This window comes from Anguilla anguilla, chromosome 5, assembly GCF_013347855.1.
Source record: "Anguilla anguilla isolate fAngAng1 chromosome 5, fAngAng1.pri, whole genome shotgun sequence".
Classification (NCBI taxonomy): domain Eukaryota; kingdom Metazoa; phylum Chordata; class Actinopteri; order Anguilliformes; family Anguillidae; genus Anguilla; species Anguilla anguilla.
In genome coordinates this window covers 62746015-62769490 of record NC_049205.1, presented here as the reverse complement: position 1 = coordinate 62769490, position 23476 = coordinate 62746015, and the positions used below count along the sequence as shown (strand labels likewise).

General features: G+C 47.7%; 1 protein-coding gene across 5 annotated transcripts in view; it reads right to left on the bottom strand.

Annotated features, from left to right (window-relative positions):
* The window catches only part of gne (glucosamine (UDP-N-acetyl)-2-epimerase/N-acetylmannosamine kinase), a 112474-nt gene that overhangs the window by 14537 nt on the left and 74461 nt on the right, over window positions 1-23476 (bottom strand). For 2 of the 5 annotated variants that reach the window (XM_035417665.1, XM_035417666.1), the window contains exon 1: window positions 3305-3505. In XM_035417665.1, coding sequence (XP_035273556.1) covers window positions 3305-3337 — 33 coding nt within the window. In that variant the 5' untranslated portion in view covers window positions 3338-3505. Of the gene's footprint in view, window positions 1-3304; window positions 3506-10024; window positions 10140-21557; window positions 21654-23476 lie in introns of those variants that run through there. The other 3 variants (XM_035417664.1, XM_035417668.1, XM_035417667.1) reach the window with 3 other exon arrangements.

Genomic DNA, 23476 nt, shown 5'->3' with positions numbered 1-23476 from the left:
ATTCGTACATGTGGTTAGTCTGTTATCTGTGTACATACAACAAACAAATGGCCACTTCTGATTGGACGATGAACCTCCATAATCTGCGACACCGGACCAATCAGTCACTTATCGGCAGCTACACTGGAAATGTTGTTATAACCGCAAACATCTTGGCTCCGCTTCTACGTCCTGGCATAACAAGGAACTAGAGCCTATCCTGATGTTTATTTAAGACAAGTTCAAATATTGTCCTTAAAGAAAAGACCAAACACTTTCTTCAGCTGTAAGCTGTTCGAGTAGTCATCCTTTCCTACCCACAATGCTTAGCTGGACTGTTGACTATGTTGTGTCATAGTGGACAGAAAAGGACTGAAAAAAGTGAACAGATTTACACAGTGCCTGATCAAAATCCAAAGCGAGCCCTTTCACTGGACAGAGAGAGAGCCAAGCAGACCGTACAGGAATGCTGGGAAAGGACACAGCCCTCCTCAAACGTGTACGACCACAGAGGGAGAGAGCTGTGACATATCTGCGCATGAGAACGTTTAAAACGCAGATAACAGAACGTGCGTTCCCTTCAGGAACTCTGGGAGAGAGGAATGAATCCCTTAACACTGAACATTCCGCCGTGTTCACTGCACAATTCACAAGTCCCCGAGAGACACAATCATGACTCAACACGAATGAAACCATGGCACCAAATCAGAAACAGCGCTGAAATGACTGCCTTTGTGCTTGGCCTGTTTGCCTGGAAATTCTGCTCAAACACTTTCACACAATTGCAAAAGCGGACAGTGAAAAACACAGACAGAGCTCATCTCCAGGGCTACCCTTTCAAACATGTTCATGATAACAAAACAACACAATTCATAAAGACAAAAAAAAAATCATCTCTCTGAGATTAGCAACAAGATGCACAAACATTATCCAGGACTCTTCCCCGTTTGTAGAGTTTCCACGTGAGACGTACAGCACACAAACAGTTTCTCCTCTCGGCAGAAGAGAAGGAAATTACAGTAAATTAAAAGTGTATCTGAAATACGCAGTTGTGCACACTGGCTCATGTGCGATACAGCACTCAGAGCTGTGTGGGGAAACAGGCCAGTGAGGAGCCCAGGTTTGCCACGCAGGGGAATTCCTTACAACACACAAGCTCTGCTTAGCCACTGGCATTAACCAACACTCAGAAAACTGCATACTGAGTATCTCCCACACCATAACGGAGTTAGACTTCTAGAGCGTGTGGTGTCCATCGGACTCAGACTGCAGTGTTGAAATGGTGGCTTTTATGTCCTTCTTTAATGTGCATACTGGAGTCGAATGTCTTTTATATTCAGTTTCTGAGGCCTAACGCCAACTTCCTTTCTGAGAAATCGAGAAATCGCTCACAGGATAGTTCTATTTTGAAAAATGGAACCGCTTTGAAAAATCAACTGTCGAAATGTGCCGTTACTGCATAAGGCAGGAGCACATCACAGCCACATGGAAGGGCCTGCTCACGCATAAATCACACATTCAGTCAGCTTAACAAGCAGCTTGCAGACACAACGCAACCCTCGCGAGGTCTCTCTCTTCAGATTTCCATCAGAGAGGGAAGTCTGAGCACAGAGGAGCTTGCACACACTGCTGCCAGGCCTCAGTGCAGTCACACCGACACAGAACAGAGAGGGGAAAGTTATTATCTGTTAAATCTGTGGGCTCTGCAGTCAAACAGGATCTTTGGCCGAGTCAAAGCCGGAGAGGTGCTCTACGGTCCCTCCTGCTCTACGGTCCCCCCTGCTCTACGGTCCCCCCTGCTCTATGGTCCCCTCTGCTATACGGTTCCTCCTGCTCTACGGTCCCTCCTGCTCTACGGTCCCTCCTGCTCTACGGTCCCTCCTGCTCTACGGTCCCTCCTGCTCTATGGTCCCTCCTGCTCTATGGTCCCCCCTGCTCTATGGTCCCTCCAGCTCTACGGTCCCTCCTGCTCTACGGTCCCCCCTGCTATACGGTCCCTCCTGCTGTATGCTCCCTCCTGCTCTACGGTCCCTCCTGCTCTACGGTCCCTCCTGCTCTATGGTCCCCCCTGCTCTATGGTCCCCCCTGCTCTATGGTCCCCCCTGCTCTATGGTCCCCCCTGCTCTATGGTCCCTCCAGCTCTACGGTCCCTCCTGCTCTACGGTCCCCCCTGCTATACGGTCCCTCCTGCTGTATGCTCCCTCCTGCTCTACGGTCCCCCCTGCTATACGGTCCCTCCTGCTATACGGTCCCTCCTGCTCTACGGTCCCTCCTGCTCTACGGTCCCCCCTGCTCTACGGTCCCCCCTGCTCTACGGTCCCCCCTGCTCTACGGTCCCTCCTGCTATACGGTCCCCCCTGCTCTACGGTTCCTCCTGCTCTACGGTCCCTCAGGGTGTGGAATTAAGACAAGCAGGCAAACCCCTGGGCCTGTGACGCACTGCACTGTGCTCAGATCCGGCTCTGTGAAGTGGAGGGGGGGGCGCAATAAACCACCCCGCCCCCACCCCCCTCCCCCCCTCAGCCCTGCACAGAATAAAGCAGGCCCTCAATACACCACTCAGCCACAAGGCTTGTCCTTCTGTTCACAGCCCTACACTCACACGCACGCACACACACACACACACACACATGCACGCACACAGCCACACTCTCATTCACATGGGCACACACAGGCACACACACACACAGACATGTAAAGACAGGAACACACAAGAGAGCGAGCAGGGAGACGGTCTAACAGCCTATGGAGACCAGAGACCAGCCCCACACATTAAAAAGGCATATAAAGCACAGAACCAGCCAGGCACAGCACCGCACACACACACACTCTCACATACTCACACACAAACACACGCACGCACGCACGCACGCACGCACACACTCACATGCGCACACACACACACACACACACACACACACACACACATACGCTCTCACACACAAACACACGGACGTGCACACACACAAACACACACGCATACACACACACGCACACACACACACACACACACGCACGCACACACACACACACACCCACACCCCACTGATCACATGCGCTGGACAGGCCCACAGTCATTCATTTACAAGCAGCCGAGCTGAACAAGAGCAGCCCCACTCGCCATCCAGAGGATATTAAAAAAGCCCCCGTCCCCCAGCTCAACCACACCCCCTCCCCTCCGCTCCGCTCCATCACCGGCCTGCCTGCACGGCCTGCTCAGGCTGCTCGGCCGAGGGAGCAGGGGATGGGGAGGGAGGGGGAGAGAGAGAGAGAGAGAGAGAGAGAAAAGGGGGAGTGCGAGGAGGACAAAAGGCAGAGGACTTACGTGAGGGTTCCTGCCTGTGTGTGCGGAGTACATAGCGCTGCTCTTCTCTGCCGCACCCCGGGCCCTCTCCCGCTAGCTGGCTGCTCCGCGCTCGTGTGCTGCGAGGGAGTCTGCGCTAGCCGCTCTCCCCACAATGCACCAGCCTCCCCGAGGCACGGCGCCGCCCCTGCTCATTTGCATGCAGCGCCGCCATTGGCCACGGGAGGCTGAGCTGTCCTGCCAGGCTCCGCCCACACACAGACTTCCTCTCTAGCTGAGCAGAATACATCAGGAAGAATACATGCAGCGTGTGCACGTACACACACACACACACACACACACACACACACCTGAAAACGCCCACATCCTTGTAGTTGCTTATAGACATAGACACACAGCACTCCCCAACAGTTGTGACACGTTTAAGATTGACAAAGCTTACACACAAGCCTTTAGTACAGTATGTACTTCAGCACCTATATGGCACCCTTAAGCTTTTAATAGTGCACACTATTTACATACACAGTTAAGGTTTAAACTCTGAACAGTGCACACTAATTCACACACACAGTTCCCCTTTAAGCTCTTGATAGTGCACACAACTTGATTCTGAACTGGTACAGGCCAGATTCCATACCAGGTGGTGGGCCTAAGGTTGACTCAGATTCTGCTCATCGAATCCCTGTTCCGATTTCACCCATCCATCCATTATCTATATCCGCTTATTCCTGGTCAGGGTTGGGGGAGGTGCTGGAACCTATCCCAGCATACACTGGGTGAGAGGCAGGAATATACCCAGGACAGTTTTCCAGTATATCGCTGCCTGTTCCGACTCCAATCATATTTTTTGAAAACAATCTTTACGCTTAGCAGATTTAGACTGCTACGAAACATACTAGACAATAATGACATAAGCTGTCTTTTCCTTCATTCTGATAAAAAGGCTCCCTCTTATAACAAACAAACAAAATGATGTCAGAACCAGACCACAATCCACATGAACTTCAGCTAAACATCATTAATCAATCCAGCGATCTGGCTCATGGGCAAAACTGTGGTTTACACATTCTGACATCACAGGAAAAGCATTAGAACACTGAATATCAGAAAACCATCGCTAACTTCCACCCTGCACAAGAGGAGCCAAATAGCAGAGCTAGGCATCAAGCATTTAAAAATGCTTCAAATGAGAGACTGCCGGTCAAGATATCAACATACACGAGAGAAGCTTAACAAGATGAATAAGAGAACAACGGTGGCAGTGTGATATAAGGGGTAGGGAACTGGGCTTGTAACCCAGAGGTTGCCGGTTTGATTCCTAAGGGCACTGTCACTGAAACTGAACGGTTTCAGTACAGGCCTCTGTGCTGCTGTGTGAAAACAGACGCACTTGTGCACAGATGCTCAGGACAGATAGTGTGAACACTAGATAAGGGGCGGGGCACAGAAAAGGATACACAGACCTGACCTCCAAACTGGCAAAGCCCCCGCCCCAAACGGCAGCAGTGACAGCTCAGTCACGCTGCAGTGCCTGTCACACTGTGCATGACCAACATGTTCTGTTTGTGTGAGGGGGGGGGGGGGGGGGTCTGCCCTGTATGAGGGTGGAAACCGGCTAGCGACCAGCCGCTTCTGAAACCACGCGGAGCGAGAGAGCCGGGGGGGGGGGGGGGGGGGCAGTCACATGGTGCCACCGGACGTAGATGGAATGTGACCTTTAATTCTTTTTTTAACCTTATCTTCTTTTTTTTAAGCAGCAGAAATGGCCAGAGGGAACAGACAGACCAGCCAGTCATCTTGAGGAGTGCAGCAGTCCTGAACTCCTAGCCTAACACTCCCAGGCACAGCTACGTACAGCACACAGCCACACTGACATCTCACTTCACAAGCCCCTTAACACCATTTTTTACCTTATTATAGCAACTCACATTTTTAATTGTGATTTTTTAAATTTTATTTATATACTGTAATCATTATGCTTATATTCGACAGGCGGTAGGATTCTAGCGTACTAGTACTAGACTCACGTGGAAAATAGAACCTAAAATGTGAAAACTTGATTCTGAAGGAAGCTCTGTGTGCCAGTAAAAATCTGAAATTCATCCCCCACGCTCTTCTGAGTTAGGTAGGCATGTAGAAATATAAAAGCACAAGACTCTTATAACAGTATTATAATGCTACAAGGATACAGTAGCTTGTTCACTAGACCATATTATAATGGTACAAGACTACAGTAGCTTGTACACTAGGCCACAATATAACGCTAAAAGGCTACAATAGCTTACACACTAGGCCACAATATTAACCTACAAAACTACAGTAGCTTGTACACTAGGTCACAATATTAACCTACAAAACTACAGTAGCTTGTACACTAGGTCATATTATAATGCGACAAGGATACAGTAGCTTGTACACTAGGCCACAATATTATGCTGCAAGGCTACAGCAGCTAGTACACTAGGGTATACCCACATAACTGATGAAACACTGCAGATGGATCACTGTTAGCTAGTGAATTAAACTAAAATACACTGACAGACTGGAAAACATGTTTCGTAGGGGGTTTGTCAGTTAATACATTATTTTTTATTTTTTTACACAAATTAGGTTAATTCACAGGTTTATCCTGTTCAGAAATTTGAGCACTTGACCTCCTTGAAATGCGACAGCGGGAAGCCACTCCCACGGCCACGTTTCTCACCGTAACTTACGGGACACGGGATAAGCTTCCGTCTCATCAGGACACACCCACCTGGAAACGGGCCCTGCGGCTACGTATTGCTCAACAGATGCCCTTCACCTGGGGCTGTGCACACACCCGATAGAGTCGTATAACTCCACTGTAAAGCCAGACACTGACTGAGCTCTCCAGCTCAAAGGGTGAGGGTGAGGGTTAGTGAGAGAGCTCCGGGTGGGGCCTCAGTCTCAGTCTCAGTCTCAGTCTCAGGCTGAGTGCGGTACAGCCGTCAGGCAGGTCCGTTTGGATTCCACACTGACAGGGGGGCTGGGTACGTCTGTGCACACATGGCAGTACAGGACTCTCTCTCCGGCTTGTGTATTTAACATTTAAAAGCCAGTCGTCCAGGACCTTCACTTCACGCTGTCTACCTTTTTTTTTTTTTTTTTTTTTGACCCCACCTCACAGAAGGAAAAAATGTTGAATCATTCCATGACATCACTGGGGCGGGGGGTGAAGGGTGGTTTGTGTGGACGGTAGCAGGATTGGGTGTTACCGTGACGCCATTCAGTGTCCATACAGTATACATCTCTTTGTGTGATCTTCTAAATGTCGAGTGTAGGCTACCACAGTAATACTAAGTGCTCTCCCTGCTGTCTAACAAAATTAAGTGGAGAATCATGAGTATTATTTAAGCCCCTAAAAGCACAAGAATTTGCAATCAGTGGCACATCTTGGAGCCCGTGATGAAATCTATTTTATACTGTACTGACATACACAGACGTATCTTATATAGCCACACAGCACTCGAACATTGATCACATGGACATCATTTTTTTTTTTTTATTCAACTTGGACAGCAGCTACATTACTCAGCTAACACATTGCCTGCAGTCCTGGATATTCAATGCAAGTGTCATCTGATCAAATACTTTCCAAACCTTTCCCATAAACCCAGACCAAAACCAACTGAAGACAAAGATACAATGGGGAACTATTCTTCTTAGAATTCAAAGACAGCAGAATCTAGGCTTACGGCACCACCTAGTGGACAAAAAGCGCATGGAAGGCAGTGCCCATGGAGACATTTTAACAGAAATCCAAAACATCAACAAATTATTCCAATTATTCAACACTATTAAATACAGCTACAGCTGTGAATAGCAGCTGATGTCCTACATGTTCAAATGGACTGTTACCAAGACCACTTTACAAAGTTCTTACAAACCAGTGCAGTAATTCCCCTTGTCAACGTCTGGAAGTTTTTAAAACTCCCAGACATCATATTAAGAGTTGCCCAAACAGTTTACTTAACTGACCATGAGGTGCCACATTAGTGTCTGTATTTACAGCTTACTGCAAGGCTGCCCAGCCCTGCACCTGGAGTTCTACCATCCAACAGGCTTTCACTCCAAGCCTAACAAAGCACACCTCAATCAGCAGCTAGAGATCTCCTTGAGCTGCCGATTAGTAGAATCACATCTGCAAAATTACGGTTGGAGTGAAAACCTACCGGACAGGAAATCTCCTGAAACAGGGTTGGGCACCCCAGGCCTATTATTACAACTGGGTATTGGCTAAACTGATCAGATCCTTATGTCATATTTATTTCTTCATGCCACAGCTCTCCGTATCATTACGAGCGCCCACGCTAACCTGACTGAGGGGTTTGTGAAACCAGGGCCACGGACGAACACCAAGCCCACGTTCGGCATGCACCCCCAAGGGCTGCGTTGAAGAGGAGGGCTTACAGACGGAATGTGACTGGTGCAGATTCCTGCATACTACAGGCTGTATATATCATATCATGGCTTATATGAGAGGGAGAGTCCTGGGTCATGGCTTATATGAGAGGGAAAGTCCTGCGTGATGGCTTATATGAGAGGGAAAGTCCTGCGTGATGGCTTTATATGAGAGGGAGAGTCCTGGGTCATGGCTTTATATGAGAGGGAGAGTCCTGTGTCATGGCTTGTATGGGAGGGAGAGTCCTGTGTCATGGCTTGTATGAGAGGGAGAGTCCTGGCTCATGGTTGATATGAGAGGGAGAGTCCTGGGTCATGGTTGATATGAGAGGGAGAGTCCTGGGTCATGGCTGACATGAGAGGGAGAGTCCTGTGTCATGGCTTGTATGGGAGGGAGAGTCCTGGCTCATGGTTGATATGAGAGGGAAAGTCCTAGGTCATGGCTTATATGAGAGGGAGAGTCCAGACTGACTTCATTCCCCCACAGAGGCGAGAGACAGACTGTTAGCAGGGATGCCTGTACAGTGTGGCACATGGCTGCCACAAAAGATCTCGCAGTCTTGATGTTTTTTTTTGTTTGTTTTTTTTTTTACACAGCATATCCAATCAGTGGCCAGTTTTCTGCTTTGGTTTAGTTTTATTTGAGTAGTGGAGAACACTTTGCCCTTGGAGTCACTGTGTACACTTTAAAAAAGAAGAGGATTCACAGCCCTAGATGCCCTTTAAATGGCACCAGAGCAGGAAAAACAGCAAAATAGCAACACTTCTATATACGCAAATACACATGTAGGAGCTTTAGCCCCAGGGCATGAGCACAACCAGCATATTTCACATAGCGCTGTGAGGAGCAGCAACACAAAGGCCTTAAACCCAGGCCCACTCCCACAGGCCACATGCATGGGCCCAAAGCACCTTAACATGAGTGCAGAGCAGGGCTTATGAAACCGTGAGCACAAAGACCAAGCTTGCATTTTCTGTGTACACAAACGGTCTCCAGCACACTCAGTTGCAACAAGCCACTGACAAACAAAAATAAATAAAAAAACTGATCGCAAGGAAATGTTTATAAAGGTGTACAATATGATACAAGTTAGGCTCTAACATACAGCATGTCTGTCAATTTCCCCCACCACATCAACTGCCTGAACTCGAGAAGTAGTCTCGTCATAAATGTCTGTAGCATTCAGTCAGCTAAATTCCCCCACCACATGATAGTTATTGCAGAACTGAAATATGCCTGGGTAGTGCATAAGCCAGGGGCGTAGATGGTGGGGGGGACGGGGGGGATACGTCCCCCCCAGTTTCATAGGGACCCCTATCCGTCCCCCCGGACTGGGGTAGTTGTATAAGCTTAAAAGTTGAGACCTTCCTTTTGCTCAGTTTGGTCCCCCCCACTTCAAAAATCTCTCCCGCGCCCCTGGTATAAGCATATCCATTAGGTAACTATGGACAAACAGGCGGGTTATGTACCAACAGACCACAAATACCGATATAGGTCATAAATCAGATCATTATCACTAATTAACTTTCAACGCTACTGTTGTATCCAAACCATTACACCGCTGGCAGTGAAGCCAACCCCACGCATATATAGCGCCAACAGATCGGCACTTCACCGAGTTTCCAACCGAAATACTGTAACTGCATCCATTTGTAAATGTACTGTAGCATTCAAGTGCGCAAAGTATATATGTGGTTTGTTTCTGAGGGGTGTTTACACGGCCTACCATATACTGTAATCATGTGAAGCGATGTTTCCCCCCCATTCATAACTATACCGAGGGAGCTACATAGCGAACTAGTCAAGTTACATAAATGCACACATTTTACAGACACCAAACAAAAACAAATGGAGGGATTATACAGCATTGCCTGTAACGCACTGAGATTCTACCATGAGGGTGACTTATTGTCATACAGTAAGTCAATGCCATAACTCCGGTGTAAATACAGATAAGACCGCCGCCGGTGACCTACTTAATATTACAGTACGCAAGAAACGGTTGTTTTTACGACTGATAATCATTACCTTCACTTTCAGAGTTTGCAGCTACTCGTAACATCAACATTCGCTAGCTAACCACCTGCGTTACAGTACTGGAAACGAAGTTACCACACGAACGGTTAGCTAGCTAGCAACGTGCCACATATTGCGATTTAGCTACATGGCTAGCCAACTTCGAATTGGTGAAAAACCGTGTGCTCGCTAGATGGCTGATAAAGTTTAACATAGACGATAAAGGTCAGGTGACGGTAAAATGAACCAGGCGAACGAACATACACGTCGTTCTTAGAGGATCGAGTCAACATCCATAATACCTTTGTGTTCTGCAATGCTGTTCGGTCCTCCCAGTTCTCAGCCTTTTCTTTTCCTCAAACTTACACCGTCGCGATTTTATCGCGTATACGATCTCACGACGTAAGACAATTCCGCAGTAGGGCTGTAGCCAATGAGACTGTAGCCACTGAACTTCATGCACTCTATGGCTGCAGCACATAAAATAATAATAATAATAATAATAATAATAATAATAATAAATACATAAATAAATGCGCAGATTGTAAATTCTAACCTTACGCGTTCTCAGCAGTGATTCAGTTTCTTGTTTAATATTCTAAATGTATACATTGTCAGTAATCACCCATGCACGTAAAATTCACGTTAGTTGTAATCATACAGAATGCATGTATGATTTAAATAGAGTTGCAATATCTACGCGTCCTGTATGTTCTGTATTATATTCTCGTTTTGTGCATAAGTAACATAGTTCAACTGTATTAAGTAAAATTACATACTGGTTTTTGGCTATTTGTTTGAGTTTTAAGGGTTACCCAAATTAAAGCCATTTCAAATAACTGTTAATCACCATTAAATTGTGAGTTATGAATATAGCAGAAATCCATGATATTTGCATCTGTTCCCAAGATATAAAACTGAAGGTTATATCATGAACAGATTATGATTGTAATACTAGATTGTATAAAAGGAAAAAATGGGGTTATCTATTGATGGTTTTAATCAAAAGTACATCACTTCTCTGCTATAGAGGTTGTATATATTGCACATTATTGTGTTTCTGGGGAAAAGCGAATAACAGATGCTTCACAAGGTATTGTCATTTCCTTGGGCCCCTTGAATAAATAAGCACAATATACAAGTATTTGGCTTTATTGATTAAGGCTAATAAGCTCTTCAGTGGGGCAATGAATAATAACCGAAGAGACAAATTAAGGTCGAAACAGCAGCAGAAAATTTGTTGAGAGAGCAGATATTGACATGTAATACTGAACAACATCTTTCTCTACCTTCTATATGAGTGCAAATACTCGTCCAAAGGTGACTATTCTGTTCAGCAGAAAGCATTAATACTCCACTGGAGGTAGAGATGTCACAGAAAGATCTTTAATCCATGAGCAGCTCAGTGAAAACTAAATAAGTGAAAACTCAGTTAAAGGAGTACCACGGTGGTTGAACGTGACACTTCCCAGTTGTCTTTAGGCAACAACAAAACAAATGTGCATAATTTTTTTTATTATTCAGTCATTTCAATGTACTTTAAAACGTATTTTTCTAAGCCTAAATTTCCCACTATAAAAGTTCACCCGAACCGTCTGGGCGTGGTAATGAGAACTGTCAGTTAGCTATGATTGACAGACCGTGCCCCGTTAACACAACATGTCCTCAGTACCTGGAGAGAAAAACATCACTCTAGAACAGAGCTCACCTGGGCCGGCCTGTTTGCAGCTTAAAGTCAGCGAACCGTTCGCACACCCGAAACCGGGAGAGGTGAGTCACCTGTGTAATTGACTGTTCTTAACGGATGAGCTGACTGCCACATAACAGCAGAAACCAGCAAAGCCTGTTAATGAGGAATTCTCACACTGCTGAAGCTCACAGCACTGATCTGAATAACATGCTGCACAAAGCGTGAGTGCTCCGTGCTTTAGATCAGATGAGAATGGTGACGGTTCACTCTGTGTCATGGGACCTGGTGCTGCCAAACCCTCAGGATGCCCTTTCAGCAGTGATAAAAAGCCCTTACTGCTGTAAAGTCTCTCTGCTCCAGGCTAATCACTAATCACTAATCAGGCTAATCTCCGTTTCTGTCCAGTCTACCCAAAAAAAGAACACTCACGCGCTTCCACTCATTCACTGACACTCACACATGCACGCACACACGTAGACACACTCACTCACTCACACACACACACACACACATTCACTAACACACACACACACACACACACACACACAACTCCCCTGTGCTACTGTAGTGTGCTCCTGGATGCTGTGCCTCAGCCCCCTTGCTGAGCAGAGCCCTAGAGCAGTAGCAGCAGCACTAGCAGCAGCAGCAGCAGCTATGCACCGCTCCTGATTTATAACAGTGCTGCAATGCAGAGCTTTCTGTGCGAGTGAGCGGGGACTGGCAGAGCGGGACTGGCAGAGCGGGACTGGCAGAGCGGGACTGGCAGAGCGGGACTGGCAGAGCGGGACTGGCAGAGCGGGACTGGCAGAGCAGCACGGCGCAGCTCCACGCTGGGGAGGGGGGGGGGGGGTGGCCGTGACGCAGCGCTACGTGGGCGTGGGCGTGGGCGCGGGCGCTGCCGGGGCCAGCCGCGGTGCCTCCCTCAGTCCGGGACGTCCCGCGGCCGCGCCGCTGGGCTCTGGCCTGGCCGCGCTGGGTGCTAACGAGCTGCGGAGCGAGCTCTGGGGCTCGGGGCACAGCCAGAGCCCTGTTCACCTCCACAGGACACGCAGGGTCTGCCACACGAGCATGATAACAATTACACAAGCTCCTCCCCCTCCGTGCTCAGGAGGAGGGGCCTGTACTCAGGCACACAGAGGGGGAGAAAAACCCCACATATCCAACGCCATTGCAATGCCTGTAACCAGGCACAAAACAACATACGCTTTAAAACGCTACTCTCTTAAAAAACGCAGACACGAGCAAATACAATTACTGATCAGCGAAGGCTCATGGAGAGCGGAAGGGGAAGTAAGAACGGAGCGTAAGTGGAAGTCATTTGGACGCGGGACGCCATTTCGGTACGCGTGCGATCTCCTGACAGCGTCTCTGGCTGAGCGGCTCATCTTCGCCCAGACAGCATCATCATCATCTCACTCCAGCGCCAGAGAGCGTTCTAGCACCGCGATGCCTCCGCTTCCACATCCATTTGGATAATGATCCATATCGGAGAGATCTCCTGAATAAACCCCCGCCAAGAGCGATGAGGTCACCACATCCCCACCCCTTCCCCCACCCCTGTACCTCTCCCTCACCCTCGCTCTCCCTCCCTCCCTCTTTTCTTCCCTCTCCCTCCCTCCCTCTCTCTCTCACTGGGAAAGAGTGCTTTCTGATGAGGCTGGCTTTCACTGCACACTGTAAATATAACTGAGAGCCAGGCATTGCAACAGCGAGCGTGGCGTGAACATTACACTCGTTTTCTGCAATACAAGTAGCCTGAACTCTATACATACAATACAAGTGATGCTGAACTCTTGTGAGGAAGATTAAAGACATTCAGAGGGAAAAAAGGCACATGCTTTAACAATGAACAGAGCAACACTGCACTGTGATGTCACACAAAGACAAAGACCCACACAGCCCAGGGTAGGTACACACATCTAAACTATTCTCCGCTGCCACTGTTTCCCACTTCAGGGTGATACTCAGAATGAACACAGGTCGTGAGGTCAAACCTCGAAGGCTGTTACGCGCTTGGTTGCAGTTCTCACACGCCGCTGGTAGAGGGCAGTAGAGGCACAGCTGTGAAATGGTACCGCAGTCCAGCATTCCCCGCAATGAAGGTCTTTCAAGGTTAAACGTAGCATCTGCATCAAAGCGCACGAACGCAGACTCCTCGGTGCTCTCTGATAGGCTGGCACATCGAGCGGACGGCCACATCGCCCACCAGTTCATCACCATTATTAAAAAAAACTGATTAAAACGCCCTGCTTTGCAGCTGTATGATGGAAAGCTGAATCAGGGTAAAGGCTCGGGGGTTTTGTGGAACCCCTGCAGATCTATGGCCTGGGTTTGCCCCACATCATAACCGCCTCCTTAATATTTATGGACAGATGAAATATTAAGCATCGCATATGATGCATTATCTAAAAATACACAAATGCAGTCGGGCCATCATAATGGTGCCTTTTTTTAAGATATGATGTTTGGGAAAACGTTGATAATAAATAAAAGTCAGTATTCATGTGCACAAACTGCTGACTAGCCATGTAGAGTTAAGTGCCACTGGTACTCAGAGATGAACAGTAATACACGGTCTGCTCATTCATTTCTCCTCTCTGTGGTTGTGATGTAGTGCACGTCTCACGCAGCCGAGACCAAGTTTCTGTGCACTACATCATCGTGTGATTAAACCTGCATTCAGTGTTTCACCTTCACATTTGTTAACTTCTGATTGATTCTCATCAGCATAGCTCCTCATCTGATTGTATTGTGATCAGACCACAAAAAATAAAAAATGAAAGTCCATGTTGATGAGACCTCATTAGTTTTTCTTGGGTTCACTCTAGAGGTTCACTTTGAAAGAAATCTATGGCTATTTAACATGGTGAAAAAAATAAAAACACTTGCATGCAACATTAATCTTCAACCCTGTAATTTATGCGACAAGCTATAATACTGTATTTATGATCGCACAAGGACACAGTGACCTTTTTATGCTCCACTGTTCCTCAATATTAGTTTCCTCTAGACAACTCAATTATGCAGGTGTTATGGTGTTCTGCGATCTTGAAAAGCAAGAAGGCAGCCATCACAAGAGGCTTAGCTGTTCAGTCTTTCAAAGACGCTCAAAGCTCTCCAATAATCCATTCTTGGTCAAGATGGATTGAAAACGGCAGGCAGGTCGTTCAATTTCTCCACACATTGAGAGAACTGCCCATTGCAAAAACAATCTGAAAGACTGACCGTTTCCTGCAGAGGGACAGAGCTAGCCAGCCACTTAAACACCGTACAGTAAACATTCCCAAATCTACATTTATAAAAGAGGAATCATCCAAAAACAAATTAACTGCTAGATGTCACCTAAATTTAGACCACTGCATCCTAATCCCACACCTAATGTCACTGCTTTCATAAATAAAGCCAAACACAAGAGAGGATCACGCAGTAATCTGGTGCTCTGGTTAAATTGAACAGTCCCCTCAGTCTGTCCTCGGCCTGGCTCAGAAATGTGTGGGACATGCACAAGCTCCAAGAGCAGGCTATCAGCAAACCCTGCCAGGAGCTTTCACACCACAGAGAGAGCGAGCTTCTGAGGTCCCACTCAAATTTTAATCCAACGCCCAAAGCTGATGGTATATTTCTCCACCGCTGCACGCAGTCCGCGGCTTTTGATGTTGTGATTACATCAGCTGCTTTTGGAATCCCGACCTGGTGTGTTAGCGCTCGTGTGAAAACGAAGACGCGAGTTCACCTGCCTCACACCGACAGCGTGCTGCTCGGGCTGCGCGAAGCCTCACTTCCTGCGGGGGATGTCAGCGCACAGCAGGGGGGCGGGCGAACAGACAGCGGGGTTTGTGTTGGTTTCCCAGGCAGCGGGGTCACGACGGGCTAGCCCGGCAGCGCACCGCTAACCCCCCAGCGGGAGACAAGCAGAGCACGACCCCCGGAACACGCTAACAACACGCTAAGGGGGCCGGAGGGACTGCTGACTATCACTAACGCTGAACATCGCCGACTCCGCGCAGCCCACACCCGCCCAACCGCCATCCACTGCTCTTATTCGCCTTTTTTATTAGCGTTTCTTACGGAGCATTAATTGATAAGGCTCCGCTGGACCCTTCATCTCCTTAATTAGGCCCCAGACAAGTGGTGCAGGAGTGGGTGGGAGGTTCTGTTGACACCAGCTGGTAACTGAAGAGGAGAGTGCGCTGGGCGTGTCTGGAAAAAAAGATGCTCTATGATGAACAGGAACAGACTTGACAGTGAGAAAACATTTCAGTGCAGCGCAGAAACGGCACGCAGAGCTTGGTGCGGCCGAGACGGACAGCCTACAGCGTCCAGCGCTCGCTAAGCTAGCCAAACGCTGCATGAGTTCTGCAATGTCCAGCGCTCGCTAAGCTAGCTAAATGCTGCATGTGTTCTGCAATGTCCAGCGCTCGCTAAGCTAGCCAAACGCTGCATGTGTTCTGCAATGTCCAGCGCTCGCTAAGCTAGCCAAACGCTGCATGAGTTCTGCAATGTCCAGCACTCGCTAAGCTAGCCAAACGCCGCATGTGTTCTGTAATGTCCAGCGCTCGCTAAGCTAGCCAAATGCTGCATGTGTTCTGCAATGTCCAGCACTTGCTAAGCTAGCTAAATGTGTTCTGCAATGTCCAGCGCTCGCTAAGCTAGCTAAATGCTGCATGAGTTCTGCAATGTCCAGCGCTCGCTAAGCTAGCTAAATGCTGCATGTGTTCTGCAATGTCCAGCGCTCGCTAAGCTAGCTAAATGGTGCATGTGTTCTGCAATGTCCAGCGCTTGCTAAGCTAGCTAAATGCTGCATGTGTTCTGCAATGTCCAGCGCTCGCTAAGCTAGCCAAATGCTGCATGTGTTCTGCAATGTCCAGCGCTCGCTAAGCTAGCCAAATGCTGCATGAGTTCTGCAATGTCCAGCGCTCGCTAAGCTAGCTAAATGCTGCATGTGTTCTGCAATGTCCAGCGCTCGCTAAGCTAGCCAAATGCTGCATGTGTTCTGCAATGTCCAGCGCTCGCTAAGCTAGCCAAATGCTGCATGAGTTCTGCAATGTCCAGCGCTCGCTAAGCTAGCCAAATGCTGCATGTGTTCTGCAATGTCCAGCGCTCGCTAAGCTAGCCAAATGCTGCATGTGTTCTGCAATGTCCAGCGCTCGCTAAGCTAGCTAAATGCTGCATGTGTTCTGCAGCCTCCAGCGCTAGCACTCACTAACCCACCCAAACACTGAGTGTTCTGCAGCCCGGTAAAGTGCTGATCCCGCTGATACCTGAGGACAGCCCCTCTGCTCAGCTAAACTAAAGTGAACTGCCTTTGGGTGGAGGGGATGTGTGACTTTAGAAACACAAACCCTAACTCTCAATGTGTCCTCGAGAGAGGGACAAACCTAACACAGCGTTTTATAAACTCAAACATGAATACATCTACATAAGGTTACAACAGTGAGATTACTGTAAGAGTACACAGTAACTACAATCAATCTGAAACTCCATGAGCACTAAGGTCACAACCGTAAGATAGAACACAGAGTAAGTACACTGTGTTTATGGCTATGAATAACGGTTACAAAATGAATATTGTACCTTATTGGACCTGTGTTTTGTAGTTGTTCCAATGACCTTCGGTATGCACTTACTGCACGTTGCTTTGGATAAATGCTTCTGCCAAATAAATGTAATGTAATGTAATGTGCACTCAGTCTGAAACTCCATGCGCGTTAAGGGTAGAGGCAGTAAGACAGAGTAGGCATTCAGCACAGCGCAGCGCGTAGGCTGTGCATCCTTGGCGCATGCATTTTAATGGAAGCATTCACAGACACATTTCCAAATAACAATATCGATTTGCTGTGTCTTCCTCATTCCATTGTGAGGGTGATTACTGAATCCATCTTCCCGAGCCTGGGATAACGCAGACGGATATTCCCATGGGAACTTATTCTGATATGCTGGATATATCTGAGGCCAACAGGGAACCGCAACATCAAAGTGAAATTACCCATCATGCATCTGCCAACAAAACCGCATTACTCAGGAAGCAGAAGAACACGCGTTTATGGAGGATGACAAATGAAGGGAGGATGTGTGTGGAGACAAGCAAGGAAGAGTGGGGCTGTCCAGGGAGGCCTTATCTACACCTGTACGCCTCCCTCCATACCTTACCTGTATTCCTCATTAAATGACCCGTATCAGAGGTTCTGATCAACAGAGTCTGAAGGCCAAAGCAGGTGTGGCTGAAGCCAGAAGTGGTGCAGAATCCCTGAAAGTTACTGCTGCTCTCTGGACAGCAGGAGAGCGATGTTTAGCCCTGCGTGCTTAAGACTACACAGACCGCTCTTCAGCCTCACTGAAGGAAACGTAAGGACAGAACAATGGAGCGTCTAATGGGATTTCTTCAGGGTGTCCCATCTTGTCAGGCTGAAAAATGAGGGTTAAGTCTGGGGGGGGGGGGGGGGGGGGGGGGCTTCAGATCCTGCAGTTGGGGGTCGGTTTCATTTACACACTCACAGCTCCATGGTTACTAACACCATCGTACGCCGGCTGAGATGAGTAAAACAGAGCTCCTAAACCTGAGCTACAGACCAATCAGACGACAGCACTCGCCCACTCTGCGCCGCTCACAGATCAGTCAGTCAACTAGCCTGTCAGTCAGTCAGTCAATCAATCAATCAATCAGTCAGTCAGTCAGTCAATCAGTCAAATCAATCAATCAATCAATCAATCAGTCAATCAATCAATCAATCAATCAATCAAATCGTCAATCTGAGGGAAGCGTGTGTGCTTGTTGGACAGGTAGAGTGACATAGAGAATAAAGCAGAATTAAGGAGGATTAAGGGGACTCATAGTTAAAAGCAGCAGTGGGCCGAGGCTGCTGTGTCATTCAGACAGAGTTGAATGACGCTGTTGTGTGAGGTCACATAAAATGGCACCACACAGCTGCTTCAGGGGGGCATGCTCTATACAGGGATGTGATCAGTCAGGAAGTACCGCTTTTCACGCCCTAAATGTCTAGGACTTGGGTGTGGCAGAAGCTCACACCCATAGATGGCTGACAGCAGGAGAGAATGTTCTGGAACAAAGCCTGCTAATGGCAGCTGAGACATACAGTCTGAATCAGTGCTTCCTGATGAGGGAACATCCCTGTCCATAGACACAGACAGCCACGCCGTGCCGGAACATTCTCTCAGCTAACACGTTCTCCTGCAAACCCTCCCTATCACAGGACATCTCCACCTCACCGAAATCCACAGAAAAAAGGACAGGTCTGCAGTTTTCTGTAATAAAAATGTAAATGTCGAAATCTCCTGAAAGATTGCACACACAAAAAAAATCCCCCAGCTCTGACATCCACTTCTCGCCCCCCCCCCAAAAGATCTGGCTCCGTCAAGACATTACTCTCCTGCTCTTCTCCCTGAAACACACCCCAAAGTATCCCAGAAATCAATGCTATCCGATAGCGCTGAGCGTGGGTGGGGTGCTGCAGGAGGTCCCTCTCTGGGCAGGACTGCAGCGAATCGAGAGGACAGCAAACTGACCTGAGATCAGCACTGACACGGGACTCCTCTCTCCGTACAGTCTGCACTGTCATCTCTCTCTCTCTCTCTCTCTCTCTCTCTCTCTCTCTCTCAGCCTCTATCAAACAGCCTTGTGTGTCATTGCATGCAAAATCGCACCGGGTGTCTGCTTCTGTGTTAAGGGGTGGTCTGTTGTGGTTTAAAACCACAGCTAGTCATTACACACCGAATTAACACCCTCCCAAACGTCTTTACTGACATGCCCGCCCCCCCCTCCTCGCTCCGCCCCATCCACACGGGTGCAGACGCCTTCACTGCAGACAGTAAATCAGCCAAACCGGTGGAGATGGTAAAATGAGCAGTCCCAGTAGTGCTGAGCTCGTTTGCATTACCCATGCCACCTAAACAGGGCCTGCATAGCTCCTCATTTTCAAAACGAACATTAGCGTTGCAGATAAAAGCGAGGAAACTCCCTATATAAAAGCTCACAGCTGCGGTTAGAAGCTACAGATCGTTTGGCTGCATGATATTTACCACCAAATTTATTTGCAAGATTTTCAATAATCCAAAGCTTCCAGAGTTTCTCATTTCTTTGAGGGAAATAAAATAAATAAGTAAATAAAAAAGGTGTGAATGACATAAAATGACACCTGATGGAAATAAAGCATGGTAGTGCTCCTGGCATGTGCATACAGTTAAAAGCTCAAGATATCCACACCCTAAACCTCCGCACTTCAGCCCTCAGACAATCACTGGCGCTGTGTGGGGCCAGGGAAGCTGGGTCAGGGGCGTATAAACACAGCGTCACAGTGGGAGGCGGCTCCCTTTGTGCTGACTGCGGGAAACGTACGCAGCAGCAGACGCAGCGCGTCGCCTGGCGGGCCGGGGTCCAGCTCGCCAGCCAATCGCTGGGTCAGCACGACGTCAGAGGAAGCATAAAGCAGAGGAGAGAGGCGCGCGCGCGCTCCAGCGAGAGGACCCATAAAGCACCACGCCCCCCCCTCAGAACCCGGCACGCACCATCGATCCGCACGCTCCGGTCAATACTGCCTAACAGCAGCTCCCAGGCTCTGCGCGAGCTGGACAAGGTCGTTAAGCATTTTAATGTGTTTCCTGTACAGGGACCCCAACCCCTCCTCCAACCCCACCCCACACCCTGCAAAAGAGATTTTTAAATAACTGGGTGAAATTTTCTATCGAATAAAAATGAGACAACAAGCCCTGCTCTTTTATAGGTGTTTTAACGTATTATCTGTTCCAATACTTTACTGAATACTCAATATTCAAAAAAACATTTTTTTCTTTTATTTATAATATGTATAAGCACTGGGCACCACAACTTATTTCCAATGTGGAACAGCCCTAATAGAAATAGTACATACTGCAATCTACTGTAAATATGTACATTTTTAAAAGCATAAAGACATTTTAAAGCTGTGTAATGTTTTTAATATATAAATAAATATCTGAAAATGGGAAAAATGCTATATAATTTTTTGTAGCTTTGAATTATCCAGTCCAAGGTATACCTACCATGCCTTAATTCTGGCATGTACAATATATGCAATGCTCTCAGAGAGAAACTAGGATTCACAGTAATTTGCCCTGTAGTCCTCACACTCCACACCAGTAGGTGGCAGTAATGCACCTGTAAGTCGGTTCACAGGCTGCCAAAAACACCTTTGACGGCCGCGCAACATAAACCACTGCGAGCTCCTAATACGAGCATCACAACACGAGGCTGCGTTCCAAGTTTGGCTCCGTGGGTTTTCTCACTTTGCAAATTGCCGGTTGGTCTCACCAGATACTTTAATTGCTATGCTCAGAAAATCACGTCGTGTGGATAATTTGTTTCCCCATTAAAGCTATTTGCAGACAGGAGCACGAAAGCCCGCTCGTACACACGGGAGGGAGCCGCTGGCTGCGGGATTTCCCAGAATTCCCTCCGAACAGGTCTCCGCTAAGGGGCGATATCAGACAGGCTGGTTAGAGCGGCACCTCAAAGGGAGACTGAGGGGGGCAACAGTGTCTGGAGGGGGGGCAACAGTGCCATGAGCGGGGGCAACAGTGTCTGGAGGGGCGGCAACAGTGTCCTGAGCGGGGGCAATGTCCTAAATGCAGGACACCCTCACTCAAGGCACCTGTGTACGGTAGCCATCATTGTCCAGTTCATTACGGGACGGGTGCCAGCAAGCTGGACGTGGATATATATCAAATAAACGCAATAACGCAATCATTTTAATCTCTACTACATCCAGCATGTGGTAACCACACACCAATCTTATGTTGTAGGTTATTCACAAGAGTGCTGTCCAGTGGGCTTTGGTTTTTCAGTCACCTGCCTTGATTTTTTAATGTGTCGCAGTAATATATCGATTGTGAGTATGGGACGTGGGGAGATACAGGACTCACATGGGACGTCCCAGCTTATAGGAGAGGTGTTGGCTGCTCTAACTTAGCAGCCAGCTGTTATGTGGGAGGGGGAGGGGGGGCAGGGTACATAAAAATACATGTGACCCGTGTACAATAACATTCTGCCCTCGAGCTGTTCCAGTGAGCACACTAACATCGCATAAAGCCAATTGAACATACTCATGTAAAGATTAAGTAAGTTTCCTGTAGGGGGAGAAGCAGTAACTCACCATGGTTTTAAGCCCACAGCCTTCGGGCGGTACAGGGAAGCAGGCATGTCCGCTGCACAGCATTGATTCCATGTCCCCTTTGTCCAAGTCGGCTTCCTGAGTTTAAACAGACGAGACTGTCAGTATCTGAAACTGACCGTTCGATTTACTTTTAGTTGCTTATGCAAGCAAACAGGGGTGTAAGCAAAAGCCTCAGAAATGACAAGCCCAGGCCTTTAAACAATGACATGGCACTCACACAAGGGCTGGCTGTGGATCCCAGAGAGAGGTGCCAAGACAAAAAAAAAAAAAAAACTCTTTCATTCCAGCCCAACACGATGGACGCGGTCACTCTAGCTCAGGAGGAGAGGAGCCCAACGCTGAAGGGAAGCGTGTTTCGGGATTCCATACCAGCACCAGCGTCTGCTCTTAATTACCCAATTAGCCCTAATCGTCCATGTGACCCGGCATTATAGCGCCGTTTGTGCATCAGCTCACAGACGCCCAACGCTGCTCTTGAAAGCCGCCTGTGATGTGAAGCTGATCTAATCGGCTAGCGAACCGCCGCTGTTGAGCGCGGCTAATTAGACCACTGAGCCAGGGTAACCGGTACGATGCGGGAACAGGCTTCCCCCCCTCCCCTGCCTCAGCCGGAGTTACTGAGCAAAGATCCGGTAGAGAAGAGCGTAGACAAGCCCCTACACAACAGCCTTAAGCAGTGACACTGAGCTTCACGACAGGTATAAATCCCCATTTCTCCCACACCTTCTCTTTGCTTCCCCCCCCCCCCCACACCACACTCCCTACCTGCACCTTCATTCCATCTGTATTTGTCAATGATTTCCAAATGGGGGAAGGGGGGGTGGGGCGGACAAAAGCCAGGTGCAACCCTACCCCCAGAATCCATCCCTGAGATAAAATATATCAAATGTACAGAGGCAATGTACCGCAGATCTTAAAACCCTTCCTAATGCATATGGGCTGCATGGAAATTGGCTACTGGACAGGCACTTTGTACTGTACTTTCCCAAAGTGAACTGCAAGAGGAAACAAACAGGCTTTTAGAGTGTGTGCGGCAACAGATGCCCCCTACGGGAACGGCGTGAGCACCTGATTGGCTCATTGACTGATGAACTGAGCGTGAGCACAAGTAAATTCCACACACAGGTGCCATCTGGGTAATTCATCAACACTAATTCACCACATGGGCTGTTTTCCAGCCAGACACAGCTACTGCAAAAATACAAACCACAACTGAAGACCAGAGCACCTCACACCACTCGTGTGTGTGCACACTTACAGACACTGGACATGCTGCAATATATTTACATAAAATATATATTGTCAATATCAAACCACTCCAACGTATGCACCCTTACAGACACTGAATATGCCGTAATATATTTACATAAAATATATATTGTCAATATCAAACCACTCCAACGTATGCACCCTTACAGAAACTGAATATGCCGCAATATATTGACATAAAACATAAATTGCCAATATCAGTAAAGATATTGCAATGCCATATATATAAATATAGCTAAAAAATATATATTTATCCCTACATTTTTCAAAGCGAACAAATATTAACAATAGAGCACAGCATGTTCCATTCCTGTAAGGCCAGGTAAGAGCAGTCCAATCAGCTGCTGTGTGTTTGTGTGATTTAGCTCAGAGAAGAAATCAAGGATTAAGTATTACATTACAGTAAATTAAAATGAAGTGAATTAAATTAATCAAAATCTAGAAGAGGAAACATCCGAGGATCTGAAGCTAACTTTCTCTGTGACCTTCAATGATTTCAACTGAGCCTCCTGGACCGGCAGCAGAACTCTATCTATTATTCAGGAAAGAGCCACAGTTGAGTATAAGCCCATCTTGGAAAGGGAAAAAAAAATCTTTTTCTTCTACTGTGACAGGAAGTGGGACATAGT